Below are 15155 nucleotides of genomic sequence, written 5' to 3'. Positions count from 1 at the left end.
AGCAAAAAGAAAAATAAAATTGAAGCGTTTTGCATTTGCCCGATTCATGGTACCTGGGAGAAATCTTCTTTTTTTTTTTGGTTCCAGGGATTCATGGAAAGGGTAAAAAGCTCTTTTGGGTTCTGCAACGTCCACCAGCAGGGCCTGAGAGGTATCTGCCGTGTATTCCGGAGATATATGGAGTATTCAGAAAAAATTTTTCACTCGATAACCCCGATAATGGAGAATAAATTCAGAGCGGGTGGCAGTGTGCGGTTCGCACTCCGTATTTTGGGGCGAAGGAATATGGCCCCAGGCACCAGCATTATTTCTGCCAACGCGTTGTAACACTGCTCCTAGCAGTACTCCGTAGTCACACAGACAACAGCTCTGGAGTTGGGGTTAGCTGATTTGACTCCGCACGCGGGGGCGCCCAATGTTGTGCAGAGTGATAAATGTGTGACGACGGCCCCTGTGGCTTTTGAAATGAAAAGTAGACGCAATTTCGAACATCTTGTCTGTGAGTGGCTCAGGATGCCCAAAATTGCGGGAAGACGTCTCTGTTTTGAAAGCCAGCTCTGTAAAATTGTTAGTACGTCAGAAGCTGAAAGAGGATGACATGGGTTGCCTGCTGAGCCACGAGGGCTTTTAATCTTCTTGAAACGGAGCATGGACGCACTTTCGGTGCCGTCATGCCTGCGCTTCACAGCCCCCCCTTGGCGGGCAATAGAGAGAGGGCTTGTTCTCCTACATGTTTCTTTTCCTTTTCCTTTTTTTTTTTTTGGGGCAGAATACCAGGTTACACAGAGATCAGGAGCAAAAATACGTCCCGCCCGCCGAAGCTGGAGTTGCACCGTGCCAGCCACCCACACACACACACAGAGAGAGACACAGAGAGAGGGTTCGCAGAGTCAGTGTCCTATGTGTATCTGCAAGATTACACCATCGGTCACCAGGTATCGCTGGAGTACCGCTCGGATACATGCCAAGACCGATTTCATTTCGCTACTGGCTTTCCCGGACAGCCCCACATAGCTGTGGCTGCGGCCCAATCACAGCCTTCGAGATCTGCGCCAGCTGCGATTTCACGGCGCTGCTCAACCACTAGCGTCTGCCAGAACTGTGGCCGGTGGAGCTCAGTTGCGGTTTTACGGTTCACGGTGAATCTGCCATTGGCTGCACCCTTTACAAGCTCCCAAGCCGTGCTGGTGTTTCATGGCGCAAGGAGCTCAGAGCTCCCGCTCAGTGAGCTCCTCTCTCACACTCTCTCGTACTCGTAAAGTGGTGATTATCACGGGCCTTGCATCTGCTGCAACAGAGGGGACGGTGACCGGCCAGCCACCACTCAGCTCCTCACGAATCAGATAAATAATCTCGAAAAAAAAAAAAAAAAAAAAAAGAATCCCATTACAGAAATGCCCAGCAAGATCGAATGATCATGTGTCCGCTTTTGTGGGACGCAGATCTGCCCGGCTATCCGCGAGTTCCGCAGAAGCTCGCTAACTCGACTTTAACTCACGTTTCGGTAACTTTACGAGATCCGAAAGACGCAGAGAGGCCGGAATACCGTTACCAGCGCTAATTAAGCCTCTCTGGTGCGGGTTTTCCGCCTGTGACACGGGGAGAGCCAGGCGTGACAATACCGTACGCAGAGGACGTTATAATCAAACAGACAACCAATCACCGCACTCCAAAACCACCCAAAATCTTCCCGATTGCCCCAGGGCGCTTTGGTACCGCCGTTTCATGTCTGTTTTTTATTACAACCCTTTCTTCCTCTTTTCGCTTCAACTCTCGCTCACATTCCTCTCTCTCTCTCTCTCTCTTTTACTTCCTCACTCTCCTCTCCTGCAGATCTGCTTCGTCCTGTTCTTCTCTCCCTTCCTCCTCGAGCATTTCTGCCGTTCATCTTCTACCTCTCCCTTTTCATCCGTTCCTCTCTCCTGTTGACTCTCACCTACGTCCTTGGCGCCGCCGCCGTTCCGACTGGGCCGGCCGTCGTGGTGTCGTCGTTGGGTCGTCAGATCGCGCAGCCAAGATCTTCAAAGGCGATCATCCCGCCGAATCTGAGGTTCGACCTCCGCTAATCTCTTCGCCCGGCGTCACTGTCGATACTGGACAACGTCGCACGGCGATTTCCCTCGAGCCATTTCCTGGTCGTCCTGCTACAATTACCCGATTAGGTGATCTGTTGACTTCCCTCCAAACTGGCCCTCGTCCCGACACGACGTGCGTATCGGCCGCCCGAGACAACAACACACGGAGATGGCTGGAGTGATAAACGCTTCGATGGCCTCGTGGAAGGACCATCCGCAGAAATACCTCGGAAAAGTGTCCGTGATGCTGCCATGGCGGTCCCTGCAACTGCTCTTTCCTCACCGCGTCCGGCGACGACTACGGTCGAAATTGCGCAGCAGAGTCTCTCCGTCCTCCTCGATAGCTTCGCTCAAGACCTCCTTTTCACCCCTCGACACCCTGAAGTCGCTCCAATCCCACCGCTGGACCGTTTACGACGGGCAATACCTGTTCTTAGCAATTCTCGGAATCTTTTGTTTATCCGTCATTGAAACACCCGGACCCCTCATAAAGACCTTAATTTCTCTGGTTATTTTAATCTCTCTGATCCTCCCCGTTACCTGCCAGTTTCTTCTTCCGGCCCTGCCCATCATAGGCTGGTTGGTCTTTTGGTATGCCATGCAGTAAGTCTACCCGCATCAGCTGCCCCCTTTCCCGGTGCTTTCTTCGAGTACCACGCGTTTTGATAGCGATACCGGGGGTGGAAGTTGACTGCTTGTCCCTTAGATATATACCAAGTAACTGGAGACCTCCAATCTGGGTTCGCGTGCTTCCAGCGCTTGAGAACATCTTCTACGGAGCGAATCTCAGCAACATCCTCTCGACGCATAAGAATGTGGTTCTAGATATCATGGCATGGCTACCCTATGGAATTATGCATTTTGGTGCACCTGCTGTGTGCTCACTTATCCTCTTCATCTTCGGTCCCCCAGGACTGACTCCGATCTTTGCCCGGAGCTTTGGGTATATGAACGTGATCGGCTGCGTAATTCAATTTCTCTTTCCTTGCTCGCCGCCGTGGTATGAGAACTTGTACGGTCTAGCACCCGCCCACTACGGAATGCCTGGCTCCCCAGCCGGCCTCGCACGCATCGACGAGTTGTTTGGCCTTGATCTGTACACATCTGGGTTCACAGCTTCTCCGGTCCCGTTCGGCGCGTTCCCTTCCCTCCACGCTGCAAACGCAACCATCGAAGCCCTTTTCATGAGTCACCTCTTCCCCAGATTCCGCGCTGCGTTTGTACTCTATACTCTTTGGATATGGTGGGCAACGATGTACTTGTCACATCACTACGCGGTCGATCTCGTCGGCGGTAGTCTCCTGGCTGCAGTCACGTTCTACTACGCCAAAGCCAGATTTGTTCCTCGTATGCAGCATGACAAGCCCTTCCGGTGGGATTATGATTATGTGGAAGTTGGCGACTCAACCGACAACTACAACTACGATCTTGCGACCCTCCACGGCGAATTCCAGACCGATAGTGATGAATGGACTGTAGGGTCTTCTTCCTCAATCTCTTCAGGATCCCTCAGCCCAGTCGACGAAGCCCAATCGATCTGGGATGGCGACACAGTTGGAGGAAACTCTGATCTTGAAGCAGCCCGATGACCACTCCTCGCCTTATGAACGACCTTCTCGACATGCCTCAGCCCGTTGCCCCTGACTTTCCGCCTGCCTTTCTTCATGGGACCTTTTTTTCCTTTTTTTTTTTTAAATTCTTGCTTAGAAGCGGGCATTGATTTTCAAGCGATACGACTTTTTAATATTTTTTTCACCTTTTATCCGGTCCTGGCGCTTCTTCTTGGATAACCCTCATAGCGGCTGATGATTCTGGACTTTTAATTTACTCGACTATTTGGCTCGATTCATTTCTCTGGGAGTCGAACGGAGGTGCGACGTTCATAATATTAATCCTGATCGCAACTTTCAGTTCCGGAATGGATACGGCATTCTGGCATTCCACTGTCTGCCAACTTGTTGATCTACCCTCGGACGTCAACGAGCGCCGCACTTACTGCGATTCTACTTCCGTCTCGTTTTGCTTCGTTGTGCATACCTCCGGCTTCATGCATATACTTTTTTGTTGCATGGCATCTACGACCTATCTTCGACAGTTTCCACTGGGTCAATCGCATAATATACCATGATGCATCGGGACTTGGAATCTGGGGGAGAATCGGGGTTCATTTTAATGTTTTACACTCGCTGTGCTCATGCGCCACTTAGGCTTGGGGAGTTCGGTTCCTGGGAGAGGATTGCATTGATAGCGTTCGCTTCGAATCATGGACATGAGCACCTATAGACATGTGTGATACCGGAACTATCACATTCTCGTTCGCTTTCAAAACCAAAAATTTATTACAATCGTTTAAAAGTCGTTGCTCAATGCATGTGACGTTGCGGTGTACGGGTGGATCTGAACAGATTATTCTTCGAAGTTCAAGACCCAAGCTTCGATCCGTCGGCAAACACCATGATTAATGACTTGCATCATGCTTTGACTGTGGTACTACGAGGACACTTGCTTCATTATTCAGATTCAAGACAACTTCCACAAACAGATCACTACAATGCATTGTTGATCATTACACCTTTCTACTCCGTTGTTTTTTTGCCACAGCAAGCTGTCCATCACCTCCACCAGCAAGCATATTGTTGCCCTTTGAGACAATAATGTCTTCCTAATTAATACAGATAATGTTGATAAAATGCATGGCCTTGTCTATTTACTTGATTGCAAGGGCAGACATTTTAATTGGATTATGGTGCAATTTGGGCGTGAAAATGCTTTGACAGGAACCTTTGCCAGCCACACACAGAAGAAGACATGACCACCTATCCACAAATAAGAACGTGATCGTGATCAGATTGTCAGCTACACGCAAAGGGTGTGGCATTTTAGAGTCAATCTTCTACACCCAAACGGTTACCAGCAACTGTCCAATGTGGCATGCTGGTCCTCTCAAAGCAGCATGATAACTGGTGCTGTGGCATATTGTATAATGTTCTCTTTTTTTCTCTTGTGCATTTTCTTTTTCTTGTGTTCCGCTTAGATCCTATGACGCTGGATAATAGGCAGTGAACATATTGCCTCTGTTATAGAGACTCCGATGTACAGATACATAATATCATGAAAAAAAAAAATATATTATGATTCGATGAGCTGATCAAGGCTGTTTGCTTACTGGTACGTGATGATCACTCTTCTCAGAAAGTCTTCCACAGATTGGGGTTTGTAGAAATAGCTTTAAGTTGGGATGTCACATCTACTACTTTGTCCATCTCAACTTCACGCCAATGGTCATACATAGTTCTGTTTTCATGGAGGAATCACACATGTTGTGAGCCTTTAATACCCCCCTCCTCCTCTCTTTTTTTTTTTTTTTTTTTTTTTTTTTGTGTGTGTTTTTACTACAGAGTACTTAAGCCACATTGGTTTAGTCCATTATACATTATGTTTGGTGAAAGAGGTGCACCAAACTATAGCCTTGTCTATTTATACATAATAATACCTGTACCCCATACACGGGGGGAAGGGAAATGTAGACATCTTGCCCTTCCCCTCATGCCTCATTGCCTCCTACAAAAGGCATGTGCCCCGGAAACAGCCCATAGGCCAAACAGGCCTATTTTCATAGGAGGGATTAAAAAAAGATTCTATCCTTCTTTTGTTGTCTTCTTTTTATTCCTGTCATATTTCAACAGGCTTTAGTCATCATCATATATTGGCACATTATCTGCATACTCTCGGATTCGAGAGACATAGCGCTCCTCGATCTGCTCACCTCTGCCACCTGCAATGCGGAGGATGAGTTCGTTGAGGGATGAGCGGCCGAGGATGTCAACATGGTCACCTGGAATACTGATATTAGGAAAACCTCATACTTTCTTTGCTTTCTCTTGAAAGGTATATGATTTGGAAAGGAAACAAGGGGGAACACACGTACCAGTATTTGGTCCACCCCGAGGTGAGAATCTCTCCGGCTCATGCGGCATCTCGTACACTTTCACTTTCACCCCTGCAGGATTATATCTCTTTATTCTCCATCCTTTGGCGCACATATACCCTAAGCTCAGCAGGTTCACCGTCCCATCTCCCTCACTCATGACCACCCCGTGATCGACATTGCCGTTTGTCACGGATGTATCGATGCTAACGTGTAATTTCGACAATGGATCGGTGTCTTCGCGGTAAAAATAGCTTCGCTCCGTGGGCTTACCCACGCCGTAGAAGCAGTAGATTTTTAGGTTAGGGGCCAATGGAAGACGGGCTTCCAGCGGATTCAGCCATTTACGGGGGTCGGCTTCGTTAGCTTCGACCTCATTACGGGTGCGCGCTACACCGTGGGAGTAGCTGTGCTGTACTTGGTTACGGAACCAGGGCTCCGCATTGTTAAAAAGGAACTTTAGGCTGCTTTCGATCGTGAGGTTTTGCTGTGTCCAAGAGGAATTCGATTCGCGAAAATTGATCATGTTTCCGTATGTGAAGTTCTGACCAGGGACATCGTCAGGCGCCCAGGTACCATTTCCCCATATGGCATCGCCGCCTTTTGGAAGCATGCTGGATATGCCGGGCATGGCGCGAAATATCTCTGCGCGTTCTTCTTTCGAGAGGAATTTCTCCAGGCCGTAGACTGCGAACGCGTTGAGTTGGGCTGTGTCCTTCATCTCACCAGACAGGACTGCCGTCAGGCCCTTAGTTGCACCGAGCATGCAGCCGCTCACGTTTATCCACGAGTCGATGTGCTTCTCGACCCATTGAGGCCCTCCGCCGCCATGGCTTTCGTTCTCAACCCATTTGAAGAAGAACATAGCTACTTGCGATCCCATGCTGTGCGAAGCCAAAACGACCTTCTTGTCCGAAAGTTGAACTGCCGCTTCGATGTGACTCTTCAATCTGGTAAAATAATGGTCTCGCTTCTCGAGGTTTAGGTACGAGAGGCGCCAGTCATAGGCGGCCGAAAAGGCGTTGGTCGGATCATAGCCTATTGTCGCCAGGTTCTCCAGGATCTTGTTCCAGATCCAGTATCCGGTTATAAAGAAGTCCGTGGCATCGAACCCCTGAGCTGCACGAAGTTTCACGCCCGGCGGATCCAACCCGGTCTCCTTGTCTAACATTATATGCTGCTTCCAGCCCGATTTATCCAAAACCAAAGCTCTCATCATACTCCAACTTCCCCATAGTCGCTTTCGAAAATATTGTCGAGACTTTTCATCTGTTCCCCAACTCTCCAGGCCAGTCGATATAACCCCAGGGATCATAATAACGGGATATTGGGCGTGGATGCCTTGGGCCTGAAGATTTAGGCCAACGGAAAACGCATCGTAGCTGATCGCGTCACGTTCCTGTCTCTAAAAGTTTCACAGAACACAAAGGTCAGTCCACGCGTATAGCCCAAGCATACCAGCAAAAGCTCAGTGTGCAAGCAAGTTTGCTAAGATGGAACCATACCGAAAATTCACTCGCATCTTTCAATATGCCCGCTGGGATAACATCGATCAAAGAATCGAGATTCAAATCCATCAATGCATCCAAGCTGATAACTTCATTGTGATTCGCGAAAAAAAGGGCTAGGAAGACGCCGAAGATCCCTCCCAGTCCAAATATCAATCCATTCCGCCGTTTGCTTCTCCGCTTCGTCACTAGCTCTTCCTGCGGTTTTTGCCTCAATGTGACTGTTTGACTCCTCCTATCTTGCGGAATTTCGGTTTTATTCTCCTTGTTTATCAGTGTATTCACGTCGCTATCGCTGGTCTTAAGATGGACGGAGGACGAGGGACCGGGATTCGCGGCAACGGCGGAACGTGCGGCGGAACGGGCGGCGGAAGTGTTTGGACTGAAGATGTCGCCGAATCGTCGCCGAAATGTAGCCATAACGTTGCGTCAATTGTCTTAAATCATTTTTTTTCCCTCTTCTTCTTGTGTTACGAAGCGAAAGCAAATGTGGGTGGTTGTGTGGTTCTCGTCCGTGAGGGAGGAACTGGGCAGAGCTACCCGTTATCGAGGTGGGTGAGAATCACATGTAGGATTGGGACATTGGGGGCGACGTCTATGGACAGAGAAGTTGGCGCGTCTCTTCTGGGTCCAGAAGGATAAAATCATCTAGCCAGCGTTCTCAAATCACTGTTACCCCCTTAAAGTTGCGTCGACAAGAAAATGGATGTATGAACGGGAGTCGATCGGGAGACAAGGGCGAGTGCTACCGCCAACCAACTACAAAGCTAACTCGCTGCGCTTTGTCTCAAGAGCCACGGTGAGCCAACCACTCCACGGTCGCAGCTTCGGGTTCAATACACGCAATTACCATAAAATCATGACTCTGAGTGAATTTGCTTATGATGAAGTGCCCTTTGTATTATGCATGGAGTGTCGCGGCCGATTTTGAGGGCCGCCTTTGACGGGGGAAGCCGTTAAAATACAACTCCGAATTGCATAGACCCATTCTGAAGTAGGACAAGGCCCGGAAGATCAAGGTTTCCAGCGGTGGTCCCCTCTCCCGTTTTCCAATGTAAAACTGTGCCGATTTAGATATGAAATGCAAGGAAGCCAGATGAAATGAGGCAGTATATGGAACACCAAAAGCACCTGACCCGCCATCATCCTTAAACCCCGAAGGAACGCCTTCCGAAGATTGGAAACAAGTCAAAAGAGAAAAACCCAGTGTTCTGCCATGTGGTGCGCTGAGATTTGCGTGTGTCGGACGTCTAAATTGATCGCGTGAAACGGACATGCGTAAAGTGGTGCAAAAAAATCCTGACCTTGTCTAATACACCACACAGAGGAGCTCTGCTTCGAGAATGAACTTTCCTTCCTTGTATTTCTCGGAGTTTTCGTAGGCTTTATCGTACTTCCAGCCCACTGTCTCCTTGCACTGTCTGCAAACTATGTCTCGAACGATGTGCCGGCCGGTTGTCATGCTCCGTTCCACAGCTTCGGCTTCAGTGACGTTGACGACGCCGTTGAAAAGGTACGCTTTGCCATGTTGGCCGCGGAAGTTCTGCAGCAAGAAACACGTCAGCAGATGCTGCCGTAGAGGTTCCAAAGCAAACAGCAAGTAACAGAAGCGTGGATAGCCGAGGAACATCACTCACCCGACTTATGATATCATGATAGTCGGCAAGATGGGTCTTGCAGTTTTTGCACCCAAATATTTTGGTGGAATTAATGTAGGTGTTGTACGCGAGTCCCATCACGATAGCGCCTCTCCTACCTTCCCACGCAATCAAGCCCTCGACCAGGGTTCGTTGGTGCAAGAATAGGAAGGGTTATGAAGGCAAACTAGCTAGGCTTTGCTGTGTTTTAGTAGTAGTAAAGTACGCGAGGTGGCTGAAGGTTTCAAGAGGACCCCGAGGACGATGATTCCGGGAGTCTTAGGGAAGTTGGCTTGAATAAGGCCAGGGGTATGTAACGCTGGTTCAATAAAGCGGGGATTGGCTCAAAATTAGAAAGGACTATTAACTGAATGCACTCAAAATTAGTACCTTCGGGCCCTTGGATCGTTCAACTCTTTTCTTTTTTTCTTCTTAGCAAAAGAATGATTTGCTTCTTGTCGATAGGCCACCGGGTAGCTCTGGGGAGGTCTCTGAAGTGAACGATGTGGCCAGAAAGCTATTGGGCCCTGGTTCGTGTGCTATACGGCAGACAGCTTCGTCGGACCACTTGACGAAGGTGTAGAGTTGAAGAGATGGCGGTTGGGAGTTTGATGCCACCTCTGACGTCTTTGAGAGCAAGATGTGGGCAGATAAGGAGGCAGGGGGAGAACGGTGCTTATCAGTCCAGCGATAAGATAGCAGTGAACTAGTTTAACCGGCCAGCAATTGCATGAGAGAGATCCTGCTTTGCTTCTGGACCGGATAGTAAGAACAAGCAGTAGCAGACTGTATTTTTCTGCGGTCAGTAAACTTGCGAGCGGGCACAGGCAGCAGCGAGGAGGCGGAGTGGGTGGGAATAAGGTGAGGAGAAAGTGAGGAGGTTTGGGTTACTTTAAGTAGGCTTCTCGGAGAAAGTGAGTAGCCGTTGCTGGTGCAACTCGGGCCAGGTCACGCCCACCACGGCTCACCTGAGCATGGAGCATACTTGGATGACGCCAGGAAACATGACACTCTGCCAATTAACACAAAGTTCTTGCTTGCTAGCAGAGTTTATGAGATACAAAAATACGCAGCGAAGCCCCGTATTATTCCGGATATACACACATACGGGAACATCTTTGAAGGGAGATAACTGCGCCGCAACACCCGCATTTCTCAGACTACAGAGAGGCAATAAGGCGACAGTGGGATTAAATCTGACCCTCCCTAGACGACAGGAGAGGACGGAGAGGAGATGTATTAGATGGAGATGATGTTCCATATATTTTGCTCCTAAGGTCCCACGGCTTGTGCAGATTCACCGGACGAGGCCTTGGTTTCGGTTCCTCCACGGCGACCCAACGCCGTTCGCGCAACCCGCACACTGCCCATGATCAAGACCAAGAATGCGCCTAATAATACCTAACGTGCTCAGCCGAGGGGACCCTTCACCGTAAAAAAGGCGGCCTGTGTGTCCGAGCATGGCGTTTTGCTTGGAGTACAAACAACCAGGATCACTTGCTCAACGTTGATCCAAATTCATCGAATTAGCTTCCCAAAAGCGTTTGCAATCAGAGTGGCCCCAGTGCTCGGTCCACCATTCCTCGAAAATATCATCAACGTTCTCGTCGATTTTGGAAACCCTTTCTTCCCGTCGCAGTCCGCAGAGTGCACATGCATGCGGCGCTTTCAATGCACCCTCCTGAGTAGTGGCGGTTCTCACTTGAAGATTACCAGCTACGAACTGAACTGGTGATTTTCCTCCCGCTGAGGCTGCAGAGTTTAAGAGCCCATTGCATTTCTTCCATATGTCAAGGACTTCGACAGCTTCTTTTTCCTCTCTCACATTTTCGCTTTTGTTAACGCTGCTCAATTTCATTCCTCCAGGCCTCCCTGACGCAGGTCCTATCCTGATACTTTGGCTGAGGATCGAGTCTCGCTTCCAGCGTAAACTGCGTCCTGCTATTATGTGTACCATAACTTTCAAGCTATATGTGATCTCTTCGGCTGGGCCAGTGTCAGGCAGAGGCCCGGCCTTTCTTTTGGCGTGAATCGTGTAGTTTGTCGCTTTTACTCGTAGTTTCTCTAATAAAGACGGGAATAGCCGGAGAAGAATAGAAGGAGGGGGAATATTCGTAGGCCTCACCATTTTGGGAGAACGTGCAACAGTTCGAAATGGAACGCTCGCTTTTGTCTTTGGTACACCGGATCGCGGTGCTGACGGCGACTGTACTTGTTGCATTGGTAGAGTGGCAGTTTCTAACATTCTTGGAAGGTCTTCTTGCTTGTTTCCAACGTCAATGCCATCAGTGAACTCTCCCCAGTCATCCTCTTCTCCAAAATCTAGCCATGCTGTAGTAGGCTCGGAGTCTCCTTGCTCCTGTTTGATAGGATATCTATCATGGACATTGCAATCCAAGGCTAACGGGGCTCGGTGCGGGATTTGTGGCGGAGGATTCGAGTCTTCAGTGGATAAAAGATCCAATAGGGGTATTTGGCGTGGTTTCGAAGCTGGAATACTCAGCTTATCCTGAGCACCATGGTGGATTATGAATTCAGTCGGCTTAATACTATCCTCAAAACGTTGGACGGGCTCGTCGTTTGTGAACTCAGACTTTGCAGACTCGAATTCCCCCCATTCATCTTCAGTGGCTTCATTAGATGCAATTTCAGTCGATGCATCAAACAGAACTTCATTCGATCCGGCTCCAGATACACTCGTATCTTGTATAGCCTGAGAGAAAGGTGATAGGTGCGGCTCAGAAGAGAAGTCAATGAGCGTAGAGTTACCAGCAGCATCAACTATGGAGTTCCATGTTTTGGGGCGATTCCCAGAACTCGATGACCCGCTATTCGAATTTGACGATACTTTCACCGAGTTATCGAGAGTTTTTGGATTGCCGAACGCCGCGAAAAGGTCTGCTGACATTCTTGACTTGTGGTGGTTTCTGGAAGAGGGGTTGGAGGTCAGGATCGACGTCGTTGACTTATCGACCTCGTATTTTTCTCGTGGCCCTGACTGTTGCTGCAGGTTCAGCTGGGCTTGGCTACATCATTCGAAGATCGACTTGAAGCTCAAGCCTCCCTTCTGATTGCTGCTACTCCGTACGGAGTACTCTCAGTAAAATATGGAGAACGCGCCTCTGGGGGATGCGCCAAGAAAGCCATCGGACGCTAACGAGCAAACGGGGCGACAGCAAAACTGCGTCATTTCGGGGGTTCCACCAGCGAGTTGTTCAGAGAGTTACATCGCCCATTTCAGAAAAGGGAAGTGGAATCAACTGTCTTCGAAACAGCAGATGTGACATCGACGGAGTGCCTATGATGCCATGAGAACTGCGGAGGAGTCGCGGTTAGCAAGCTCTTTGACCTATCGCTGCAAAGTTTCCGAATCTAATACCACCTCTCTAGCCAGCGATGGGACACTCTGTTCGATCAGCACCAGTGCGCTTCACTGGAAGAGCTGGGCCAGAAATTGAAATCTAAACTCCATGGAGATCCCTGTGAGGATGGACTGAGATCTATTTGTTGGAAGGCAAGTGCCCTTATCGAAAAGCCCCTTTTCTCGCCCCGTCTAACAATCTGTGATAGGCATTTCTCGTCCACAAAAACGTTGATCGAGAGTCATGGCCCACACAACTTTCGGATACAAGGGGAGCGTATACCGCGCTGAAAGATCATTTCCTGAAGTACATTGACCACCCGGATGATCTGCCGTCGGCGGCGGATCCATTGGCTGAAGATGACAATGTATGTGCTACCCCGTGAAAAGCAGCAAATGAATACAGCAACCTAAGGCTAGTCGCAGTCTCCCTGGCAATCTCTCCGGCAAGATGAAGCTATTCGAACTGAAATATACCAGGATGTAGAGAGGTGTCTCCAGGAAAACTATTTCTTTCGGGAACCAACAACCAAGAGAAGAATGTTGGACATCTTATTTATCTTCGTCAAGTTGAACCCGGACCTTGGTTATCGACAAGGGATGCATGAACTTCTGGCACCGGTCCTATGGGCTGTTTGGCAGGATGCAATTGAAAAAGATTCGGTCTCTGAAGATAATTTACCAAGCGAGGACCGCGAGCTCTTACTGCAAGCTTTGGATTCTGACTACATAGAACATGATGCTTTTGCAATTTTCTGCGCAATTATGCAAACAGCGAAACTATTTTATGAACACGACGAAATGAAATCGAATTCGGACCAGCAAAACGTCTCCTCGATCATTGCTCGGAGTCAACGCATCCATCAAATCCTCCTAGGTAGCATTGATCCGGAATTGATGTCTCACCTTCAAACCATTGGCATTCTGCCGCAAATATACCTAACGTGAGTTCCCCCCTAGAAGCTAGCTAACGCCGGAAACTTACTGATTGTAGGCGTTGGCTCCGTCTATTCTTCGGGAGGGAATTCCCTTTTGAAAATACGCTTTCCATGTGGGACTTGATGTTTACTGATCTCCGACCAGAACTCGTAGAGCTAGTATGTGTTTCAATGTTGATAAGGATTAGATGGCAATGTAAGATGCACCCTTTGTCTATACTTTGCACAATTGAATCTAATAACCCTCCTAGTATTGTCATGCGACTATTCGTCGGCCCTCGCTTTGCTGTTGAGATACCCTTCCCCGGAGCCTCATAAACCTGAGGTTTTCGTTCTTGATGCTTTATTCTTGGAAGAGAATATGACGTGGGATGGCGCGTCGCTATTGATCTCAAAGTATACAGGAAAATCGCCAGATCTCCAAGGCCGGAACTTGCGATACCAAACAGTGCCTACAGCTTCACAGAAAAAGAACTCTTACAGCAGGGACCCCAGCTCCCGTGCTAGTGAGGATAACTCGCCAAGCAGGTCGCCACTTAGAATAAATCAAAAGCGTCTTGATTCTTTATTTCAAGACGTATCGGACGGTATTTCTCGACGGACAGAGGCATGGGGAGTCGCCAGAGCCGTCCGCGGGGCAATGATCGAAGCCAGGCGCAATATACAAGGCATCCATTCCGGCCCTGCCACCCCCGGACTACCTTTTGAAGAAGGCCCAATCTCCAAGTTATCCATACCGTCCAAGGTTGAAGCTGCTGCGCCTCATGAGCTGAGTTTGAAGGTAGCCTCTCTCAAAAACCGGAACAAAACCCTAGCAAACCTACTTGGAGATGCGTTAAAAGATTTACGAGCTTACAACGGAAAATTGGATGACGTCTCTCGGGACCAATCTACTAGAGATGTTGACGAAATAATCAGAAGAATCGAACGTGTGCAGAAGTTGCTCCAAGATTCGTCGCTCCCCATCATAGAGAAGAGGCGAAAAAGCAGCACCAAAGTGAATAGTTCGACGGTATCCAAGGCCTCGCATGCGGAGACACACAGTGAGGCACTGGCCGAGAAGAGTGAACAACTTGAAACTGACTCAGGCTCAACGTCAACGCCGCCCACGCCATTGAACTCCAAAGAATCGAAACCCCTTAACCTAATCAAACCGATGCCAATTCGACCTGTTCCGCGTACCTCCTTGGCAGAGTCGTCGTTTTCGTGGATGCTGGGAGAGGATGACCGCCGTTCGGCTTTTGCGCCCTGTGCATCAGTTCCGCCCGAGCACCTGCGGAGACATGAGCTTCAATCAAAACCGGGTCCGCTCTTTAGAGATCAGCGTAGCGATGATAAGCGGAAGCGGGCCAAAGAAGCGGAGAGTGATGGCCTCGTTTTAGATCCGTTGCAAGGAAAATCGGAGGAATGACGATATGGCTTGGACCATGGTCGGGGTTAGCTGCAATAATACTCGTCTTTTTGATCCCACTCTTTTGCAGTGGCTTAACCCACCGTTTCCCGTTAGGCTGTTAGTGATCCTGAAGAGAAATTTGCAGAAAAAGGGCTCCAGATTTACTCCCTCCAAGTGCTCCCTCATCGAAGTCCGATATGCTGGAAATCCCACTGTTGAAAGCATGCTTACCAGAAAATTCCAGGATGTGCTACCTTCTATGTATTTCAATCCAGTCCAGGTGGGTAGCTAGCATAAGGAACCGATCTCTTGAAT

At 49.0% G+C, this 15155-nt stretch overlaps 5 protein-coding genes across 5 annotated transcripts; 2 read left to right on the top strand and 3 right to left on the bottom strand.

Annotated features, from left to right (window-relative positions):
- Positions 1-2244: 2244 nt before the first annotated feature.
- Positions 2245-4644, top strand: CIMG_03953 (aureobasidin resistance protein Aur1; the record flags this gene model as incomplete). Its single annotated transcript, XM_001244511.2, has 2 exons — positions 2245-2678; positions 2782-4644. The coding sequence occupies 2 exons, from the start codon at positions 2245-2247 to the stop codon at positions 3662-3664; spliced, it is 1317 nt and encodes a 438-aa protein (XP_001244512.1). The 3' UTR covers positions 3665-4644.
- An 810-nt stretch (positions 4645-5454) lies between these two features.
- CIMG_03952 (Phospholipid:diacylglycerol acyltransferase) lies at positions 5455-7991 on the bottom strand. The gene is made up of 3 exons (XM_001244510.2): positions 7509-7991; positions 6004-7408; positions 5455-5910 (listed from the first exon to the last, which is right to left on the bottom strand). Exons 1-3 carry the CDS (start codon positions 7929-7931, stop codon positions 5765-5767), a joined length of 1974 nt encoding a protein of 657 aa, XP_001244511.1. The 5' UTR covers positions 7932-7991; the 3' UTR covers positions 5455-5764.
- A 403-nt stretch (positions 7992-8394) lies between these two features.
- CIMG_13751 (yippee zinc-binding protein Moh1) lies at positions 8395-9943 on the bottom strand. Its single transcript, XM_001244509.2, has 2 exons — positions 9149-9943; positions 8395-9054 (listed from the first exon to the last, which is right to left on the bottom strand). The coding sequence occupies exons 1-2, from the start codon at positions 9245-9247 to the stop codon at positions 8821-8823; spliced, it is 333 nt and encodes a 110-aa protein (XP_001244510.1). The 5' UTR covers positions 9248-9943; the 3' UTR covers positions 8395-8820.
- A 213-nt stretch (positions 9944-10156) lies between these two features.
- CIMG_03949 (uncharacterized protein) lies at positions 10157-12056 on the bottom strand (the record flags this gene model as incomplete). The annotated part of the gene is made up of 1 exon (XM_001244507.2): positions 10157-12056. The coding sequence occupies one exon, from the start codon at positions 12054-12056 to the stop codon at positions 10650-10652; it is 1407 nt and encodes a 468-aa protein (XP_001244508.2). The 3' UTR covers positions 10157-10649.
- Positions 12057-12377: 321 nt separating this feature from the next.
- Positions 12378-14858, top strand: CIMG_03948 (TBC domain-containing protein; the record flags this gene model as incomplete). The annotated part of the gene is made up of 6 exons (XM_001244506.2): positions 12378-12479; positions 12539-12662; positions 12719-12877; positions 12936-13453; positions 13504-13643; positions 13699-14858. The coding sequence occupies exons 1-6, from the start codon at positions 12457-12459 to the stop codon at positions 14856-14858; spliced, it is 2124 nt and encodes a 707-aa protein (XP_001244507.2). The 5' UTR covers positions 12378-12456.
- Between the last annotated feature and the right edge of the window lie 297 nt (positions 14859-15155).

Source organism: Coccidioides immitis (assembly GCF_000149335.2).
Source record: "Coccidioides immitis RS genomic scaffold supercont3.6, whole genome shotgun sequence".
Lineage (NCBI taxonomy): Eukaryota > Fungi > Ascomycota > Eurotiomycetes > Onygenales > Onygenaceae > Coccidioides > Coccidioides immitis.
This window is presented reverse-complemented; position numbering and strand designations above follow the sequence as displayed.

Bases quoted from the DNA above. Each gene is read 5' to 3' on its own strand.
- CIMG_13751 (XM_001244509.2), bottom strand. From the start codon at position 9,247: ATGGGACTCGCGTACAACACCTACATTAATTCCACCAAAATATTTGGG. The intron at 9,055-9,148 runs GTGAGTGATGTT...TTCTTGCTGCAG, and splicing joins ATCATGATATCATAAGTCGG to AACTTCCGCGGCCAACATGG.
- CIMG_03952 (XM_001244510.2), bottom strand. From the start codon at position 7,931: ATGGCTACATTTCGGCGACGATTCGGCGACATCTTCAGTCCAAACACT. The intron at 7,409-7,508 runs GTATGGTTCCAT...TGAAACTTTTAG, and splicing joins AAGATGCGAGTGAATTTTCG to AGACAGGAACGTGACGCGAT. The intron at 5,911-6,003 runs GTACGTGTGTTC...TCAGTATTCCAG, and splicing joins TCGGGGTGGACCAAATACTG to GTGACCATGTTGACATCCTC.